Source organism: Melanerpes formicivorus, unplaced genomic scaffold, assembly GCF_026170545.1.
Source record: "Melanerpes formicivorus ecotype bairdi unplaced genomic scaffold, bMelFor1.0.p_v2 SCAF_5, whole genome shotgun sequence".
Taxonomy (NCBI): domain Eukaryota; kingdom Metazoa; phylum Chordata; class Aves; order Piciformes; family Picidae; genus Melanerpes; species Melanerpes formicivorus.
This window is the reverse complement of record NW_027142357.1, coordinates 34707504-34729701: the sequence shown is the minus strand read 5'-3', so window position 1 is coordinate 34729701 and position 22198 is coordinate 34707504. Positions and strand designations below refer to the sequence as shown.

General features: G+C 38.7%; 1 protein-coding gene across 7 annotated transcripts in view; it reads left to right on the top strand.

Moving 5' to 3' along the window:
* NCKAP5 (NCK associated protein 5) overlaps nucleotides 1-22198 on the top strand; it is a 531557-nt gene that overhangs the window by 480976 nt on the left and 28383 nt on the right. For 4 of the 7 annotated variants that reach the window (XM_068139093.1, XM_068139094.1, XM_068139096.1 and 1 more), the window contains 3 exons: nucleotides 14850-15164; nucleotides 17781-17917; nucleotides 19805-19934. In XM_068139093.1, the coding sequence (XP_067995194.1) occupies nucleotides 14850-15164; nucleotides 17781-17917; nucleotides 19805-19934 (582 nt within the window). Of the gene's footprint in view, nucleotides 1-7760; nucleotides 7835-14849; nucleotides 15165-17780; nucleotides 17918-19804; nucleotides 19935-22198 lie in introns of those variants that run through there. The other 3 variants (XM_068139095.1, XM_068139097.1, XM_068139098.1) reach the window with 3 other exon arrangements.

Below are 22198 nucleotides of genomic sequence, written 5' to 3'. Positions count from 1 at the left end.
TTAGGTGAAAAACAGAGTCAGAAGATTATAAAGATAAATGTAGTCAGATTTTGTGAAACTTTGAAGAAAGACTTGGTTCTAATTTTTGTCAGATTTTTCATTAGAGGTCCAGGACAGACACTCAGAATTGATTTGTCCAACAGTAAATGGGAACTTTGTAGATAGTGACATTTCTATAATACAAAGATGTCTGTAGATCCTTGAAAGGGTTTTGAAAAGTTTCTAGCTAGATAGAGGGTTGGGCTTCCGTGCTAGCAAAACAGCATTAAAAGTGCATTGTAGACTGCTGCTTTGTGCTAGAACAAAAACACACACTGAGGTCAAGGGATTCTTTTGTAGCTCTGCTCTAGCCCAGTGCTCAATTCCATTAAAGTTCTAGATAATCGTCTCCCCTATAGCAGGCTTTATCATCATTTTTTTCTGCTTTCCAAGAGCAACCTTGCAGAAGGGGTTTGCAGTTTAATTTAAAGGCAGTCTGGTCAGAAAAGGGAAAGTCTGTCTTCTAAGCAACTTTTTTGAGATTTGCCTTCTTTAGGGAACAGTTGGTTGAATCCCTTAGATGCCTGATGTTCCAGAAAGGAAATGTTGTTACTATTTTATATGTTGCATTGTTTTTTAAAGTCCACCCCTTTAACTTTTATATGGAGCAAACAGAAGTGATCAAACTACATTTTCAGTGGAAACCAGGAATGTCCTTCACAGCAAGTTTTATAGATAAGTTGCTAGTAACTCCATAGCAATTTTACAGATGCTCTGGTAGCAAACCCAGGACATATAACATGTTGTAGATGTAAGTGGGTTTGCCTTAAAATGATATGTCAGCATTCTAATTATTTGTATTGAAGTATCCAATGCTGAAGATTATAGCCTTATCTTTGTATTCTGACACTGTTTTATTCAGCCCCCAGTAGCCTTACTATGAAACTATATATATGATAATAAAACCCCACACATCATAAGCAGACTTTTCTGTCAGAAAGACTCAAAACACTTAATTGTGTTATCCAATGGCCTGTTTCAAAACTTGATGAAAACTATTGCAGCTCATCTGCTTGTTTAATAAGCAAGGCACCAAGGTTCCAGTAAGAGGATTAAAACTACTGGACACCCTCCTCTGCCGAACAAAAGACTTTGTTTTATCAACCATTACATAAAGTGCTAGAAGTTTGGGTGTTTCTTCTGGTGTACTAAGTAAACCAATATTGAATTCATGTTTTCTTATTCTCAGGGAATAGAAATAGATGTGAAAGAAACAAGCCTGATTAATGTGGTAAATACATAAAGTCTGACATGCATCTTCCTAAAACATGTCCACTAAGTCTGACATATTGAAGCAAATACATTTACATTACAGAGCCCTCAAAATCTGGAGACAGATTAGGTGAGGCCCTGTAATGAATTACTGAGAGAACTGTAACAGAATAAGTGACGGAGGAAAGATGGTGAACAAATTGATTTATATTACAGCCTGTGCATTCAGTAGGGGTGAGCAACAGCACTGGAAAGACAAAAGCATAATCCAGAAGTTGCTTAAATATCAGGCAAATTCTTGGATACCTCTAATGCTTTTAATGAAGAAAATATTCAACTGATAACATGTATTGTGACCTCACCAGAAATCCTCCCTTGTCATGAAGTCTCAATGCCTGAGAAAACAACTTATCACTGTCAGTGTTAATTTCTTTCATCAGGCCATTGATAGAAGTTGAGAAGAACCATTTAGCAATCATCTTATCGCTGATGGATCAGTTGAATCATTCATTTACACATGATCAGATAAAGGAAAAATATTTGTTTTATCTTCCCCATCACCACCCAGTAAAGCTGTGGAATACCTAGAAGTCTCTACATGTGAGATTGCTGTGTGTATAAGCCATCAAACAAAACTAGTTATCACCAAAGCTGTTTCCAGCCTAAGTCTGTTCCTTTTTTGAGTCTGCATGCTCAGAAAACTTTGGTTTTGATACAAGTTGAATCCCCTATTCATGAGCAGTGGTACAAATACGCCTGCATTTATTTGTACATCAGTAACAAAGCCATTCTAAAGCCCTGTGTGCATGTGGAAGCTCAGAGGTAGGTGTTAAATCTGCAGGTGCTGACCACATTGCTTTAGAAAGAGTGATTCCAGGGCTGGAGCTTTGAAATGGGACTTCAGAGTAGTATGCAATTTAACAGCATGCTCACCTGCTATGTCTAACCAGCTTGGATGTTAATCTAAAAGAGTAGGTTCTGAATTGCTAGAATAATTATGAATTATTTAATACTAAAAAAGCTGTTCACATCTAGCAACATCAGGATCAAACTTTTTCATAAAATAACCCCACAAAGCAAGTAAACAAAAAATAGCCAAAAACTTCAAAACCTAGTGGCATAAGGAGCCTGAAAGATGTGGGAGAGACTTTCACAACCTCCTTATCTATCTGGGCCCACCATCCTCAGAGTACTTCAGCCAGGAGAGATGTGTGAAAGTGTACAAACAAAACTGAGCTCAGCTGGCTACAAACCATTTATATTTGTACTTTCACTCACCTAAATTAATTTGTTAGGTCTTCAGAGTTAATGCCATTTCACATCTTCACCTAATATCCTCAGAGCATTTACATTTTAATGTGATTATCAAGCAATGCTCTTCCCCTTTTGTACTTCAAGATCTTAATTTTCTTATCCTTCAGTACCACTGAAACTACCTTTGCTTGTGGTTTACTTACTTTTCTTAACCAGAGTAGCTAAAATGAGGCATTGCTGAGGGAAGCACTTCCTTGATAGCCAGTAGGCATTGCAAGAAGAACTGACAGTTTTGTGCGTACAAACGTACCCTAGAAGCACATAGGTTAGAAGTCCTCTGCCTCAGGCACTTCATCAGTTGAATTTTGAATATCTTCAAGGATATTGTTCTAAATCTGTCTATAACCAATGCACCATTTCTTTGGGAGCCTTTACACAACACTGAGCAGTCCTGTGTTTTTATGTTGCAATGCTCACGATACTAAAGATTTGGTAGGATCATGCTGTTGAGCGTCCTTCCAGGGCTGTGTGGAGCAGCATTCAGCATTTACCATGCCAGGACTTGCTCATCAGAAACAGGTCACACTGGTACATAAAGATGATTGAATAGCCTCTCCTTCTGCTCTGGTGCTCTGTACTTTTCCAGTGGAATTTTATTATTGTGTGTTTTTCCTATGGGTGAGAAGCTGAACCAGGCTGTTGTGCAGAATGGAGGGAGCTGTTAGAGGAAAAGCATTATGTAGATTTGAGGCACTAGAAATGGGATGAATAGTGTCTGCTCTGCTGTGTTCTTGATGCTTGTTTGGCATTTGGATATTTCTGCAGGGATTAATTTTGAAGTGCTTGTCTGAAGGAGCCTATAATAATAGAGTAAAACTTTCTGTGTATTTTTCTAGTCATTACTTGTGTTCTGTGAAGATGATGGAGAACCTTGCCAATGTGAATAATAAGAAACTAACATCTATTAGTGTCTTCTAATTTATGTCAGCTTACCTTCTTCACAGTCTGGCAAAGACAAATCATCTCTTTGTACTTTAAAAGACAGTACACATAGCAATTGTCTAATTGCCAATTCTTCTGCAGCACTGCTGCAGCCTACTGTCTAGCTTGCCTTCCTTCTGTGAGGAGAATTAATATTTTGGATCAACACTTCCTTATTAACCACAATGATTTGCTGTTAATTTCCTCTCTGTCATTACATTTATTCACCCAGAAATACCAAATTTTATCACTAGAATGAGAAGAAGTCTGGTTCTTCATACATTATATATAGGGTACAGTCTAATTACCAAGCAAGATATTGAGAATCTGCTGGTCTCATTCAGGCTTAAAATGTCAATTAAATGGGATGGCCAGGTTCTTCAACTCTGAAGTTAATGGTGCTATGTTGATTTACACAACTTTATAGCCTGCCTGTATGCATTTTTATCACTCAAAACAGGACTGTGCCTGATTATCATACTTATTACAGGATAGTACATGCTACTATTCTCTGTTACAGTACAAGTCTGTCTGTTTGAAACTCTTCTTACTTTACATGGTTTTTGCTTCTAGCTAGGGCCATCTGTAGATGCATGTATGGAGCTTCAGTCGTGCATTTCCTATTAACCCTATTTCATATACCTGAAGTACAACTGAGCACACTGAAAAGCGTTTTGAATGAGGATGTGTGGAGTTATTTGGAATGTATGTTTGATCTGTGCTTAAGTGGACTTGCTTCTCCTGTTCTGCAGTGATTTCTAGTGGAATTTTTCTGAAAAATACATTTTCACCTGAATTATCAATTATATTTGAGTTCTGTCAGCATATGCCTTTCCAGCTTCTCACTCTCAGGATAGGCTGCTTTGCTGTCATCTGTGGCATTTTTAACTGAATTTGAGGAGCTTTGATTCATGTCTTCAGTCAGAGACCTGAACTGTTGACATTTGATTATGCAATTGGCCATCATAGCTGATCGTAGAAAAACAAAACTTCTTCTTTTTTTTTGGTGTAATAGAGAAATAATAATACACAGTTAGTGCATTGTTTGTAATCCTAGATGAACATGAGACATTCGTAGTGGTTGGACAATTTTGGACACTGCTAGGAAAACACATGTACTATGAATGATATTCCTACTTCCTCTCTTGAACAAGCAAAGTCCAGTAGGTTGTTTCCAAATGATCATTCTAATGGTGTTTTCGTAGCATCATGGAACATTGTATACCTCCTGGCACACACACACACCCCCTCCAAAAAAAAAAGAAAGAGAGAGAGAGAGAAAGAAAGAAAGAGAAAGAAAGAGAGAGAAGGAAGGAAGGAAGGAAGGAAGGAAGGAAGGAAGGAAGGAAGGAAGGAAGGAAGGAAGGAAGGAAGGAAGGAAGGAAGGAAGGGAGGGAGGGAGGAAGGGAGGGAGGGAGGAAGGGAGGAAGGGAGGAAGGAAGGAAGGAAGGAAGGAAGGAAGGAAGGAAGGAAGGAAGGAAGGAAGGAAGGAAGGAAGGAGAGAAAGAAAGAAGGAAAGAAAGGAAGGAAGAAATTAATTGCTGTTCATTCTTCTGGCTTTAAATTGTGATGTTTTCTTGCTTCTTACTTATGCTTCCATGCAGTTACTTTCACTGTGATTCAGCAGATTTAGAGAAGCTGAACTCAAGTACCAAAATGGAAATGGTTCACCTCAAAGTTACTCAAAGCTCTCTCTGCTCACTCTGTTAATGAGTTTTCACTACGTTAATTAAGAAATATAATCTGTTTCAGGTGTGCATGTGTATTTCTGACTGTTCATTAGTAGTATCCTTAAGCAAAGCCATCTGCAGGGCAGAACTAGTAACAAAATTATTTAAAGCTTCATTTAATATTCATGTGGCTTTAATTTCAGTCTTTTTTTTTCCCTTTTGTACTAATACACAAAAGCCAGTGTTGTTGCTAAAATAAATACAGTGTGTTCTCCTGTGCCTTTGGAAAACCCAGACCTTCCTATGCACTCAGGCATTGGTCAGTGCTTACCAGAGACAGAGTTTATGCTTAAAGCACTACCACTAACCCTGTCTGCTAAGAACAGAAAGCCAAATAAATTGTCTCAGTGTGAGTGAAACCAAACTCCAATTTCATAGTTTCATAGTTTCATTCAGGGTTGGAAGGGACCACAAGGATCATCTAGTTCCAACCCCCCTGCCATGGGCAGGGACACCCCACACTAGATCAGGCTGGACAGAGCCTCATCCAGCCTGCTCTTAAACACCCCCAGGGACGGGGCCTCGACCACCTCCCTGGACAACCCATTCCAGGGTCTCACCACTCTCATGGTGAAGAACCTCCTCCTCACATCTAGCCTGAATCTCCCCACCTCCAGCTTCATTCCATTCCCCCTAGTCCTATCACTACCTGAGATCTTGAGATGTCCTTCCCCAGCCTTCCTGTAGGCCCCCTTCAGATACTGGAAGGCCACAATTAGGTCTCCTCGGAGCCTTCTCTTCTGCAGACTGAACAGCCCCAACTCCTTCAGTCTGTCCTCATAGGAGAGGTGCTCCAGCCCTCTGATCATCCTTGTGGCCCTTCTCTGGACACGTTCCAGCACCTCCACATCCCTCCTGTAATAGGGGCTCCAGAACTGGACACAGTACTCCAGGTGGGGTCTCACCAGGGCTGAGTAGAGGGGGAGGATCACCTCCCTCGACCCGCTAGCCACACTTCTCCTGATGCAGCCCAGGATCTGATTGGCCTTGCGGGCTGCAAGTGCACATTTATAAGAGAGTTGCTTGAAAGCAGGTAAATCAGTGGTTCCATCCCATTATCCTTAAATGCTTCAGACACACTAGTCAGCAAACAGCAACCCTCAATGGAACAGCCAAATACTGGTGGCAAATACTCCCTTGGGCACCGAGTGCAGCAGTATCTGAGATGCTAAATGTGTCCTCTTCTCTTTTGTAATTGCGGTCTACTACAGTTGTTCCCAAACTAAAGCAAAAGTAACAACTTTAATGCTTCTTTCAAGTATTTTGAAGCTTGCTATTGATTCCTGAACAGCCTTCAAAAAAGCCAGAGCTGAAATTTCAGCACAAACTGAATATTATTCAAGGTTGGTTATAATCTGCTTGCCAAACTTCTAGGTTATTTGTCCTCAACATGGCTGTGTAATGGGGAGATGTGATTAGCTCTTATGTTTCAATATGAAGAACTGAGATGTAAAGAAAGAGGTAGGCCCGTGGTTACAAGGAAAAAGCATGGCTGAAGCAGCCCTTAGATAACACCTAGGTAAATAATAAATTGTATTTTCTTGGACTCTTATACTGATAGGTACAATTCCTGAAAGTTGGGATATGTCTTCTCAGAAAACCGCAAATGAAGGGACATATCCATCCATATCCAGTACTTGAATGAGCAATCCCTAGTAAGATGTTCCTTGGAAAGTTTGCAATTCCTGGCTCCCAAACTTTACATTTCAAGCTACTAAGGGAAACAGAAGGCTATTCTCAGTGAAAGAGCTGGGATAAGCCACATTTCTGCACTGCGTCAGGCCTGTTGCATACCTTGGATTCACACCTTGCATCAGATGTGAGGACTTCTCACCAACTACTCATCTATAAGGATTTCTTAAAGATTCTTGCAAATCTGTAAGGCTGATTGGCAAAACCAGAGGAGGACATACAGCCAAAAAAAAAAAGAGGGCTAGCTGCCCAAAGTGTTTTGAGGCTAGCCTCAATGACAGCCAGGATGAAGCTGAACTGCATCTACTTACATTTTACACAGAGCTGAAAGTTGCTCTTCACATGAATTTTAAGTCTTAGTATTTCTAGTAGAACCAAAATTGTGTCTATTTCTAATGTCCTGGGAACAGTGAGTAGATTTTTTATAAAGTATTGACAGTGTAATGCAGAGAGGTCACTCTAGATGTCATCAGTTGTAGAACTTTTCCAAATGGAAGCTGCATGTAGACCTTTGTATTTAATAGGCACTGAGAGATACAGAATAGAAAACTCCAAGAAATATCCAAGCTCTTTTCCCAGCTCATTTAAAGTTGTGTTCTTTGTAACAACCCTGCTTTCCACCATTCCTTCCAAGCGCGTAAGGAAGCTATCTAAATGTCTGGAGGGGGATGGGGAACACTTAGTGAAAGAAGAAAACAAACAAATGAAAAAATGCACAGCTAACTGCCAAGTAGGAGCACAATTATGAGTACTTGCTACTTATTAAAACTAATCTTTTAATTTACTAGTAGAATTGTATTTTATGGTGGGATTGGAATTCAAATGAGGCAGCAATTGTCTGTTTCAATGCAGAACAATGGGATTGTGGTTGTGGAAAACTCTGAAGACAACTGTCAAACCAGTGGGCAAATGGCATATTGAAATTGGTAAGTTTTGCTTGATTAGGAAGAAGCAGTAGAAGGAACACTGAGTGAGTCAGTAAAGTCTGTATTTATCGTGTATGTTATTATTATTGTGATAAGTAAACATAAATTAAATCCTACACTGAAGCAGCCACAAATGAAGTTCATTTGTAGATCCATCATTTGGAAATACACTGCACAGCCCTTCACCCCTTTACCCTTCCTTATATATTAGAAATAATTGCATTTCACCAGTGCAGTACCTATGGGAGCGTCAGGGCTGTGAAAACTTGTGTCTTTTCTGGTTTTACCTAGCATGGCCTTTGGGAGGTTTTGGGTTTGCATACTGCTTATAATTCAGATCTAGATAGAAAACAATAATGCATTCATCTTTGACTAATTGGATTAAATTATGGTGTAAACCCAGAAGGAATAATCTATTTTAAATTGACATTGATTTGGCAGAAATTCATTGCCTTTTTTTTTTTTGTGGTTGCTTTAGCATTGCAGATGAAGAGAAGGATGTGCAAATAAAGAGATCTGGTTTGCCATCTGTAGTTTAAGTTCTTCATGCCAATGCCACATGTAGCTTAAAGATGTTTTATTAACTGATAAAGCACATTTTTAGAGACCTATTTACAATTTGCAATATTATTCTGAAAAAAAAAAAAAAAAGTTTTAATTAATAAATTGGCATGTTTCAAAATCCTGGAAATATTACTCTCCCTTTCTGTTTCAGAAGAGAACAGCTACGTGTTCTGTGGTTTTCTGTGTCAGTTTAGTAGAAAGTCTTGAACTTTCTAATGCAAAGAAAGGTAATTTGTTAGAACTTGTGTATTCTTTTACTGATGGGAATTATGCCCTCTTATTTTTAGTGTCTAAATACCCTGAACAAAGCCCGTTCTGTGTTACATGTCCTTCAAAACCTCCTTTCAAGAACTGTCTGTACTTCTGAAAACAGCTTGCTGGAAATTTCCCAGTGAAACTGTTCCTGATATAGAGCTATTTTTGACTGATAATTTTTTTTTTCCTGAAGATGCCTGCTTTCTATGGAAAATTCTGGTGGTTACTCAAAGGTTTCAGCTAAAATTTATGTCAATCATGTGGAGTTTTTTAGGCCAAAACTTGAAAATTTATGTGAGGAAGATCTCAAACAAGCTGTAGTGGTGTGCACGCGGGAGAATTCCACATTTTTCATGAGTGGGATGCTTCTTTGAAAGGAAATATGTGCCTGTGCTACTAGCATTAGAGAAGGCCTGATGAAAGTAGAACTACCTGTGATCTTTTTGATGTAAAATCCAGTTGTCCTCTTTGTTGCTGTTTATTTTTAATGACAGATAGATTGTCCATCAAAGTTAAGTAACATACCCACTTCTGTAACTTTGCCACCTCCAAATGGAAACCATCAGTTTCAGTCACTTGAAGCAGAGATAATGTCTGTTTACAGTAACTGCATCTGGTATCCACCAATGTGTTTCAGTAGTTAACACTGCGGGTTTTACCTGATGGGGAGTGGATGAGGTTATTGAGCTGCTTCTGGAGAACTTGACCCCCTCAAGCAGCACGGGGAGGACGCTCAATTCTGTCAGGCATGGCATGAGTTAATAGAGTGGCCAGACTTTACTTACAGCATGATAGGACCTATGATTATTTTCTCTCACAACATGCAGGTCCTTCCCTGTATGCTAACACCCAGAAATATCTCTTTTTATTATGTTTAATTCAAAGTGGGTGCACTGTCTGACCATTTTCAATTGGCATTATATATGCACACAATACCTGCTTAATAGATTGCTGACTGATGCCTTATTTTAGTTTTGCTCTGTGGGTAAAATTTTGGATGTTGTGGGTTCCATAAAGATTATTATAGATTATTTAAACAGTATTAAAAAAAAACCACCAATTATTGTTTTAACTGGATGGTCAAAAAGCCAATGAGTGAATATATGGCCTTCCTAAAACTGTAGCAGTCTCTATGTAAAGAAAGACTGTATATGATTTGTGAAGAGAATAAGCATCCATGAAACTAATTTTAAGCTACAAGATAAAAAGTCTCTATTAGAATGTGAAGCTTTGCTTTGTTTGCTTTGCTCTGCTTTGCTCTCCAGTTACCCAGTTCAAGATTTGTTTACAACAACCTGTGGCATTTTATCCCTCTTAGTAAAAGCATCTTTTCACATTGTTGAACAAATGTGTATCAGCAGCTGTGTTTAAAAGCTGTGTGTCATCACCTTATGTCTTCTTTTGTCTAATATTTGTGGAAAATCTTGGATATGTGCTAGGACTCAACATAGGTTTACAGAAGTTCAACATTAAAAAGACTAACATATACCAAGTCTAAAGTAGGACACATTTTACTCCATTGCTTATTTTGAGTAATACCCTATTTTACAACCATCAGTGCAGAACTTAGCCTGAGGGAAGCTGGACGCACATTTCCTGTGTTGTGCTGGAGGCAATTCCCTTCATAGTAGGTGCTCTGTGTTTTCTTTTCTTTTTTCAGCCCAAATTGATTTTCCTTTCACATGGATTGTATAAAAAGAGGAGCAGAGAAGGGTGCTATACAACAACATAAACCAGCATGTTACCAGCTCAGACTGAGAGCTCCTCTCACTCTTAGGGTGTCCAATACCATTGCCTCTGAAGGAACACAAAAGCAAAGTCAGCAGTCCCTGGGTATTCTCTTCCAGTCTCCAGTGATTTGCACCTAGGGTAGTTTCTGAACTAGAGCTGGTGAGTTTGTAGTATCTTTGTGTGTTTCAGAGGAAATTTTTTTTTAAAGCTGACAAATAATTGGGTTTAATGTCTCATATCCATGGTCAGGAGAATGTCCTAAAAGACTTCAATGAGTTCTAGGGTGCCAGTTCTTGTCAGTGGGCTGTGTTTAATTCTAACTCTTTAATTTTTACAGTTCAGAGGATGATGGGGAAAAAAACCATAGAAAGAGCTCCTATTGTAATTTTTTCCAGTGATGATCTCATTCTTAGAATTCCTGGTACCTACCAGCCTGAATATATGTCCCTTTTCTATTACTCTCTTGTCCATACTTTCACAATGTTTATCCCATCTAATTTGGATGTTGACTCTATGTTATAGATCTTGGAGGTTACTGATACCAGTAAGCTCTGGTAAAACACCAGTGATGCTGCAATATGCCAAAGCCCACTGTACAAATTACCATGATGTCCAGCTGATGTAGGACATGAACTGCCTGATCGTCTTGCATGTGAAAATACTAAACATGAAAATTAGTGAGAAGCAGGGAGTTCAGGAAACTCCTAGAAAACTTCCTATACAGTGTTAACTCCTTTAATTTAGTGCCTGAGCAGCATCTCAACATTGCCCTGCAGGGAGGGGAATGCTCTTACAAGCCCTCCCCCCATGCTTCCAGGATGGGCATTAACCCATCACAAAGGTATACTTCAGATTGTCCACAATCTCTTACAGAACCCTGTTGTCAAAAGATTCCCATGCAGTCAGGAGTTTCTTGTTCTCTGTGAAATTTCTCTAAATTCTTCCTTGTTTCTGTTTTCAGTTTTGAGAATTGTTACTCTGAGGTAGGATGTGATGGGAGGGAAGGAAGATGCTATTTCAGGTTTTTGATTCTGTTCTGATTATTCAGTGAAAAAGCAGATGGTGAGTCTATCTGTGTCCACTGTAAAAATCAGTATCAGTGCATGAGCTTTTCTCTTCCCTAGCAAGGAGAGAGTTAAAAGCCCCAGCCAACCAACCAACCAAAGCACCCCAACAGAATCAGGCAAAAGCTTTGGCTTGTATGCCAGGAAAACATTTGTAAGCAAAGGCAATTAAGCTCATACATAACTCTTTTCAGACATCAGTGTTGTGCAGAATCGTTTTTCACCCATTGAGTAGTACTGTCGCAGCATCAGAGATTTAACTTTTACATATTTTCATTTTGTAGTCTTGTGCAGCTCTGGCTGATAACAGTCATTTGAAGTGTCAGTGTGCCACTGATGAAATCAGATGGGCCATGAACGGTTCGGTTTGAAAGCTGTCACTGAGATATATAACATACTCTCTTATTTTGCAGTTACCTCATAAAAGTTTGAAAACAGCCCAAGATAATGTATATGCATTCCTTCAGTAATACAAATTGTTCTGAGAGATACTTTCTTACTGGTAAAATACAGTTTTAGGGATCAATTGCTTAATTTTATTATAGAAAAATTAACATCCATAAAAAATGTTGTGTGGTACTCTGTGGTTTAGGACTAGGAGTTTTGAGGGTCAATCAACAGAGCTGAGTCACAGCATTTTTCAAGAATCTTTTTAAGAGTCACAACAGGAGCTGCTGAGCTTTGAGTCATTTGAAAGCCAGACCCTTTTGTGGTTGCTCAGAATTAAAAACTAGCTGGTTTACAAACCTGTATTTCCATTATTGTGGACAAAGGCTCTATGAAGGAAGACTATCATCGATTAAAAAAACATTAGTGGTGTGCTCTGTAGTTTAGGACTAGGGATTTTGAGGGTTGCTCAACAGAGCTGAGTCACAGCATTTTTCAAGAATCTTTTTAAGAGTCACAACAGGAGCTGCTGAGCTTTGAGTCATTTGAAAGCCAGACCCTTTTGTGGTTGTTCAGAATTAAAAACTAGCTGTTTTAAAAACTAAGCTCCCACCTGTATTTCCATTATCATGGATAAAGCCTCTGTGAAGGAAGACTACCATCAATTAAAACTATTTTTCCTTATGATGAAATGTGGCACTGCTGGTGTGCTTCTCCATCGCTCCTCCAATTATCTTGGGAACAGCAGGAGATAGTATTTTCTTTCTCTCTTGACTTTATGCCATTGCTTTCATGTTCCAGACCTAGACGTACACAAGGTAACAATGAACAAGACAAATCCTTACGCTGTTCTAAGAAACATGGCCTTAGGAGATAAAATAGTATTCCTCTTCCAGTTCATCTTGATCAAAGGATGTAGCTTTGCTCTTTGGTATACATTTTTTATTTACTTAATTTTCCTGTAATTAGGAGGGAATGACTTTGTAGTTTCTCAGAGAATGCTCAGAAAGGAAACAATGCTATAAAATCATTCAGAGTCCCTGTGGAACTGGATTGCAAAATCATTTCCATCATTAGCACTACAGATAGAGGGAAAATTCTTCAGATTTTTGTTTCCAGGATGTTCTTTCTGTGGTACTTCCATTTTACTCCATGTCTCTGCTGAAGACTTCTGCCTCTCTAGCATAACCAGTGTTGTACAAATCTTTCTTCTGGTCAAGAGGCAACTAATTGAAGTCCTTTCTTCTTCAATATTTTCCTTTATTTACTGATTCTTGCCAGTGATAGTCATTAGTTGGAACATTGCCTGTCCATCAGCAAACACACTGTTTAAGCTTGATTATCTACAGAGAAAATGGCAAGGGCAGACACCTAGCATTTTAACTTACTTTTCTGTGCTCTGTTATATGCTGAAAGGAACAGTTCACCCACTTCTACCTAGGATTTCACTATTCCAAAACAAAACAAATAATCTCTTAGGGAAAGCAAAACTACAGTAAGAGAGTTAAGTGGCTGGGATACCTCCCTTTGATTCATCAAAGCCAAATACAATTATCTTCATTTTCACAAGAACCAAGAAACATAAATAGACATTTCATTTACCTGTAAGTGGTTTCTTACATGTTATCAAATGAAGTCCATTGAGATTAAGATTTTAAGAGAAAATTACCATGTTAGTGTTCTTATTTCAAAAGCAAATAGGCAAGCCCATAGAGGAGAAATATTTCTGAATTTCTAAGAGTATTAGAAACAGTGCAGTGGCAAAAGTCATGAAAATGAATTGGCAGGGGACTGCTAACTACAACAGACTTAAATAAGAGATGGGTATATCATAAAAAAAAGAATCAATACTCAGGAACACAGAAAATAGAGATGGAAAAGAAATATTGGGTCATATTCTGCATCTCCTTCTAAAGTACAATTGTTCACTGCAGTATATCTTTTACCCAGTGTAGCCTTAAATTGTTCAAAGCTAAGGAAATTCCTTTGCTTCCTCTGGGAGCGTCTGCCACAGACTGAAGATGTCATTGTCAAGGGATGTTTCCAGACGTTTAACCTAAATTATGTTCATTTTCCATTCATTAGTGCTAAAGTTCCCTCCCTGGTATTTATACCTCTCAGAAGGACCTTGCCATCATTGTCTCTTTGAAATTGTTTCCTCATTGTACAAACAAAATTGACATCTCTGGAAATCAATAGAAAATAACAGAGTGGAGTGGTGCTGTCACATCCTGGTTGCTGGAATAGCAATGTGCACATATCTACGCTTGCATCCTTCTCTGTTCCATGGTTAGCAGAGCATCTTTCCAGTAGGATGGATAAGCTGGAGCACTATGTGTAACCATACTACATTCAAACCAATTACTTCAGGTATCCCTGTCTGACATTGTGTTGGAAAGTGTGCATTTACCCCTAATGAGATATACAGAACCAGAGCATAACACAGTGAACAAAGGCACGTGTGTTGCTATCCAAGTCTCCCAGGATGCTCCGAGAGGCGGGTATCTCTGGTAAAAGCTCCAGATTTTAGCTTTTTGTAAGAATAAATGGTACATTTTGATTAATAACTTTTTGTGAGAGAAACAGTTAAGAAAGCAGAGGCTTTTGTGGAGCATGGGTTTATGTAGAAAGAAATACATTACACTGCTAGGTCCCTGACATTGATACTCTCCAGACTTCGTGAGTCTTCAAACTAAATAATGTAAAAATTCCAGCTGTAATCACTTTCTAGCACGAGCCCATCTCACTCATTTTCACACTAACTCTGAAGCAGGCCAGTTTCAGTGTTATGGCATCTGTTAGCTTAATTGCATCCCAAAATAGTATTTCTGTTGTATTCAGTTAGACAGATGAGTTGAAAGCATACAAACAACACGTAACAGCACACTCACAAAGTCTTCTTTCCTTGAATCCCTTCCTCAAAGATAACCTTTTTACCCATAGACCCTTTCACTATCTTTAATACCAACAACACCTTTAGCTCCACCCCATCACACAGTTTTCCTGTATCTTAGAGTCTTGCTGCCAGATGAGGACACTGGACAGTGGGATTGGAACTTTCCCCCTCCCCGACTCAGGAAACCGCTCTACAGGGCGACATGCTTCTAAGCAAGAATCAGCCATGGAAACAGAAGTCCTTGCACCGTCTGAGCAAGTCCTTCCTTCAGCTCCTTCAGTAAAAGCCAAAACTCTTGAGCGAGAAGTGCCTTCAACAGCGAAGAGCCAGGAGTCTGTAGAAAGCATAATTAGTCACTCAACATCTGATCCAGCCATGACTGCCAAAGGTATACGACCTTTTCAAAGTCGCCTTCCAAAACCAGCTTCCTCAGGTAAAATGTCAATTGCACTGAAAATCACATTATTTCTGCCCTGGCATCTGTTGTGATTAGCAGAAGTCCTGTAATAATGACAGTTGATAACAGAAATGTTAAATGAAAAGCAGAAGATACTCTTTTTGTGAATGTATAAGGTTAACAAGTTTGTGACCTGAGCCATATGGTAATTTCGTTGCACATAATGCTTATCTGAGGAAATAAAATGTGTTAAGCACTTAAATCCTTTTCTCAAGGAACAGTACTTGAAGAAAAAACATATGCCAGGCTCAGAGTTTGACTTGAATAAGAATGCAGATGTTCACCAATATTCAGTATCAGCCTGTGTGGCAAAGTACAAAGCATAGCCATGTTGTGACACTGAAAAGACATATTCATAAAGATTTGCTTTTGAAACCAGATTTAAACTAAAGACTGATTTGGCCTTGGTGCGTAAATTCTGTCCCAATGAATGCAGGTCTTGACCTCAAGCAAGGCTCTCATTACTCCACTGCATCATACAAATACATTTCTAGGTACGAACATAAAATACCTTACTTTCACTCAGCGTCTCTATGTGTGTTTAAACCATAAACCAAAAGCTGACAAAGGAATAAAAGGGCTAGAAATCCAGCAAAGCACCAACAGATGCCTTTCTGTTAATATATAGCCCCACTGAAATCTCTGCAATCTTGAAGGTGTTTGAGTTACTGATATATATGTCAATAGCATTAAAAATCATTATGTACAGCTTTTATTTACAGGGAAGTTTTTATAGTCAGCATGATAGATATGGTACAAAATGCTTACAGTAAAAGTAATTGGTTTAATGGAGAGGAGTATTGTTTTATCGTGACCAGAGGCAGTGTCATGCATTTATTGGGATTACAGCTCTTAGCACTTTGTCAGCATAAGCATTTACTGCTTTTTTAAATGTTGTGTGTTTAACTTGCATAAATCTGTATCACTGCATAAGAGATATTCCATATAATTAACATGTAAGGTTAAATGTAACATTTAAGCTTAGTTTAAGGCTATCAAATATGTGCTCTCCTAATGAGCTGATGTGAATTATCATAGAGTCATAGAATCCTGTATGTTGGGAGAGACTTTTTAAGATCATCGATTCCAGTCCTTAATGCAGCGTTGACCAGGCCACCACTAAACCATGTCCCTGAGCACCACAGCACCACATCTTCTAAATACCCCCAGGGATGGTGACTTCACCACTTGACAGCCTTTTCAGTGAAGAAATGTTTCCAAATGTACGCCTAAACCTCTCTGACACAACTTGAGGCCATTTCCTCTAGTTCTAGTTCTGTGTGTTACTTGAGAGACAACCCCCACCTTTACTACAGCCTCTTTTCAAGTAGTTGTAGAGTGAGAAGGTCTCCCTTGAGCCTCCTTTTCTCCAGGTTGAACAATCTCACTTCCCTCAGGTGGTCCTCATAAGACCCTTCACCAGCTTTTTCACGCTTCTTTGGGCACACTCCAACCCCTTTCTTGTAGTAAGAGACCCAACTTAAAATTGAGCCTAGGAGGAAAGAAGCCTCTATGTTCATAAGGTGCATAACAGAAGAATTCTAATTAAACATCCTAGAACTTACTTGATTTACCAATATTCACAGTGCAGTATTGTAATGGTAAAATAGACTGCAAACACACATTGCATGCTTCATTGCAGACTCCTCTACTCATTTCAGATCAAAGCTAAATAAAAGATATTTTAATGCTTAGTTGTTTGGTTTTTTTTAATAGAAATACTGTTAATTAATGGTACAGCTAAGAAGGATTCAGAAGAAAAATCTTAGTTATAGATTATATGCTACATGCTTGAACAGGCACATGTGTGACCTCAATTCAGCAGTGTGCTATAGAGTCGAGTCCATGATTAAACACTGTCATTATAACAAATTGAACAGAAACAGCAAGCATTGAGTTGCTTCATAAGAAGTCAGTAGCAGTAAGATTGTTCTGCTTTTAATGCTAATATTCACTGCACCAACCTTGTAAGGTTTGTATCTTAATTAAATTGTCATGAAGAGATGTTAAAAAAGTAGTATACATCAGATGGTGGGGTCAACTCATTCCTGACTAGAGTATTTTCATTCCATTCTTCACTCTCCCTCACTTTCTCATCCAAATTACAATCAATTTATATCAAATGCACCACATACATTCTTTGGTGTTATGATTTTGCATAGTGCATATATAGCAAATAAAAAGGCTAGCTGAGAATTTCTGCTAGAAAGGTGCTTGCAATTATATTTATGTTAACAGCCTGTTCTTTCTCCAAGAACATAAAAGAGCAAAGCAGATCCTAGAATGCCTAAAAGTAGTTATTGAATGCTGTTTCTTATGTGAAAGAGTATATACATTAAAACTATTAGAGGGATTTAAATCTATTCCTTCCTCTTCTTTTGTTAACTGGAAAGAGCTTTGGATCAAATTCTGCTATTGTAGTTGTGAGAATTATTCCAGTAAGTTAGTAAGTTGTGCCTTTGAGTAGTAAGGTATTATTTGACATCATGAAAGTGTCACGACTTGTCCCCGTTTTTACTGAGTTATAATTGAAACACTGCCACGAGGATGCTGATGAGACCTCCAATTTAAATAATGTCTCTCTTAATTCAGGAATACTTAACCTTGCAAAGCAAAGGGAACAAGTACCAAGCTCCGTGACCTCTGCCTCATTAGAGCATACTGAAGAAACTGTGGAAAACAGAAAAGTTCTTCCAGAGTGGACAACCAAGAAAACTACTAAAGCAAAGGTAAAGTGAAGTGTCATCTGTCAAATGAGATATATGCCGTGGTGTACAGAATTAGAAATGTTGAGTGTTTTTAATATAGCAGGAAGAATAACTAGCAATCTGGCAGCTACATCTACTTCCATGCCCTACATTTGCAATCTCATTTATAATTATAATACAGCACCCAAAGGTATTTTGTCCCCATAGTTTACAAACATGTTTTAATTACAATCCTCACAGGCGTTTTATAGACAAGGAAATGGAGACCTCCTACCCTGTTTCTCTCTGTAAGAAACTTGATCTTATTTGTTTGCTTTCCAGTAGATTTGGATCTCATTTTTTCCCTCGGGCCTAGGTTTCCTTGTCTGTCTGGCTCTGTAGTATGAGCATTTGAGCAGATGTGCTGTGAAAGTATGGTGAAAGGGAAATATTCTTACATGTTTCTGTGTGGGATTGGGTTAATCCCTACAATCATCTGTTTGTTCTTCAGTCTTTTCATGAGAACTGCAAAAAGAACAAACAGGTAAATTCACAGACCGGTGTAAAAGCTCCTGCTGATGTTGTCAAGTTACAGATTCAGGAATGCCAGGCTGGCAAGTCCCACAAGAACTGCAGGGTCAGCAGGTTAGCAAACAGAGAAAAAAACTTCATGTGAAAAAGAGAGTGTTAAGCAAGGAAATTGTCAGACACTACTAGCTGATAAACCTTACATTACAAGAGGCTAAAAACATTTTGTTGCATAATTTGTTTGCATGTCTGCTTTATCAATGATTTTACCAATTGGAATATCTCACGTTTTTACCTGGCACATAACAGAAACAGAAAGATAAATGTACTTGCATGTCACTGGCAAACTGGTAGTGAACCCTCTGCAGTGCAATAATGCTGGCTTCCAAGTACCAATGGCATCAGTGCGGTCTTCACCTTGAGCCAGTGATGACTAACGACCTCTAGTCCCAAAACCATCTTAACACATTACATGTGTTACTGCTAATTAGTCTGCCTAACAGTCAGGAGGTCAGTGGTAGCAGGTGGTGTTTTTACCTGTAGATGCCATTAACTGAGCAGCGTGAGGCTTAGCTTCTCCATACTCATTTTGTGGGTTTTATTCAGGGCTGCTGCTCATGAAAGGTTTACACTTTTATGTCTTCCATGGTTAGAAGCTCTCCAGAGCTGTCAGCATTCATCTCTTTATTCCCAAAAGAAAATCCTTAGTGTTGCTTCCTGAAAAGAGATGGGATAGGAATTAGCTGGAAACCAAGGGCTCTCCAGTACTGTAATGTAAATGGCAGGACAAGGGACAGGAATTTAGGAATAATTTAGGCCTTACTGGTGTAGAAAGCTTAAGAATTGTCTACTAGCCATCCTAACAGTCTCCAGAGCTGCTTGCAGCAAACCATTTGTTTTCTGACAGCCCTGCATGTTACAAATATGCTGGATTAAACATACTGTTTGGGTGGGTTGGATTGGTTGATGGGTTGGATGCGATGATCTTGAAGGTCTCTTCCAACCTGGTTTGGTTTATTCTAAATAAAGTTTATTCTAAATACTTCAGATGTTTTAAAGTTGAACATGGTGGATGAACTTGGTAGATTTGGAAACAGTATTACAGTGAGGAACAGAAGAAAATGGGGGGGGGGGGGGGAGTAAAATCTGAAATGTTTCTGCCAAACTAAATCAGCAGGCTTCCTAGGGCCAAAATGTGTTATTTCCCCCCTAGGTCAGACTGATTGTTACTGCTTGAAGGAGGGATGGTTAGTAAAACTGGCAATGCAGAAGGTTTTTCCAGCTGAACTATCCATTTTTGCTGTGTGATGAATATAAAATGTTCCACTGCTAATTCCATCTTTGGCATTATTTTGATATATATGCATCACCTGAATAATTACATTACCCTTATTATTGCAGGACAGAGCTCTGAGAGTGTGTACTTACTCTGCGAGCAGCAGTGACACTGAGCTGGAGCCAGAGTATGAATCAAATTATTTTAGAACTGCAGAGGAGACTTTTGTAGAGTTTACAAAGAACAACAAACAAGGTAATTGAAAATTCGTACATAACCATGTATATCCCTCATCTCCACTCTGACTCAGCAGCAGATAGTGTCCTTCATTGAACTTTCTGTCTAGTTTTCTCTTTCTAACCCCCAGATTTTACTTCATATTTTCCATTAACTTTTTATAAATTTCTGCCTTTTGTTCTATGTGTGGATCTTTTTCTCCTCTCTTCCACAGTTTTTGCTGGCAAAGGCTTAGCTTATAGATTTTTATGCATACATCCCTGCTGTGTAAGTAAAAAGAAGCCTTCTGTTGCATTATTACAAAATTTAAAAGGTGACTATAAAGACAGCTTCCCTTTTTTTCTTTTTAATCATGTTAGCCACTTGAAATATGCAATGATCAAGGCCATAGTTTTCCAGCCTCTGTATTGAAGTGCCATTGGTTATGGTGCCTCTCCCATTGTCCACTCTGTATTGCCATTTTGAAATATCAACCCTTTCTGTGAGAATTGGTGGCAATTTGGAATTTGCTGAATTCTACTAGATAAAAACCCATTAAGTTCTTGAGATAATAGTTTTCTCTGTGTTTAATAACCCAAGAAATTGCTGTCTTGTTTTGACCACCAGCTTGCCGTGCAGCAAGCCACCTTTCATTGCAGACGTGTGCCCTCTGGGAGAGGGAGGAGAGCGTGGCTCATATCCTTGCCAACAGCTTCCCTGCAGGAGATAAATTCTGGCGAGTGCAAAGGCCAGTGCAAGGTCTCAGCACCACTGAAGCCCTGAGAGCTTAAGCAGTACTTCAGTGATTCATAGGATTTGTGCTGACCCTCTACACAGCAGTGAGCTTGACCTAGCGGAGATTAGCACCTACAGTAGATGCCGCAGTGATGAATGCATTAAAAATGCCATGGATGGCTAGATCCTGTTGACAGACATACTGTGCTCTTCTGTGTGTGCTGGGAGTTGGACTTAAACATTTGACATTTTCAGAGCTAATCCATTTTTTTGTGATTCCACTAGAGAGATCAGAGTAGGACCCTTTATTTACATTACCTCTGTAAGTTTACATTTTGGATCTGTATGAAATGTTTTGAGTCCTTTAAATCAGCACATAAACAATTAATCTTACGAATTTTGCTTTTTACAAGTCATGTTCTAAACCAAGAAAGATGTGTTTTGTTAAAAAGGTAGATAAGCATTTTTTATTGTATTGATCACAATTTGCAAGGAAAGGATTTTACTGTATGTAAACATTTGCATTTAATGGCAGCATACTCCAAGTTTAATGATACCTAGGCATGACTTGAAGTCACCATTTTGCATAGCAAATCATTACTTTTGTGTACATGCCTAACTTTTGGGCTGGTAACAGAACTCAAATTCATAATTGTGACTGAGACAAATAGAAAAGAAAATTATAAAGTGTTACTGCAAAACTGTTTCTGCTGTGTTCATTCCTTATGGTCAGGATTTCTGTCTTGTTCTCTGTAAATGCAGTTCTCACACGGTATTAATAACCCTATTTTATTCCACTCTGCTGTGGTGGTTTTATGTTTAATGTTGAGGGGGGAAACTTCAACCCACCACATTTGCATTCAAAGATCTTAGCTTCTTTATAACCACAAGCGATCTAAGCTCATGATGCTAAGACAGGGGCTGCAGCAAACTAATCCATAGAGAATATTACTGTATGTGTACACAATTACATATATTAGATGAGTCCCCAAAACATTAATGAACTTTCACTGGTTGCACAATTACGATGCTGGTGTGATGTTCATTTTCCAGTTACGAGCAGGGAACAGAGAAATTGAATGCACAATGCAAAAGCTATTAAAAGTCAATGATACTTCATTGCACTGCCCAATGTTATGGAGAAGGTCAATAGAATAGCAGGGAATAAGCCAAATATTCCAGGTTCTTCCATGCCAGCCATGAAAATGTTTTGATTCCCCATTTCATGAAAGTTTTATCCTGAGGCAATTCTCTCGGAAGCACTGAAAGCAGAGGCTTTTCTAATGCTATGTGTTATAACACAGAGTTGAATTTTGTGTAACAGGATGTGTGAGAAAAGAAGTTAATGTTCATGTAAGCCTCTGCCTTGTGCATTTTCATGAAGCTGAAAAAATTTCTTTGGTTTTATTTTCACCTTCTGAGTGTGTTTCCAGCCTTGGTCTTTGGAAACAGGTTTTATTCCTCATGTTCTTCTATTGCAGAAGGATTTATAACAAATAGGTAGGACCTGTTTCTTACCTTACTAATGTATTTTTTATGCTGTTGTATTCACTAGCTGAAAGTGTACT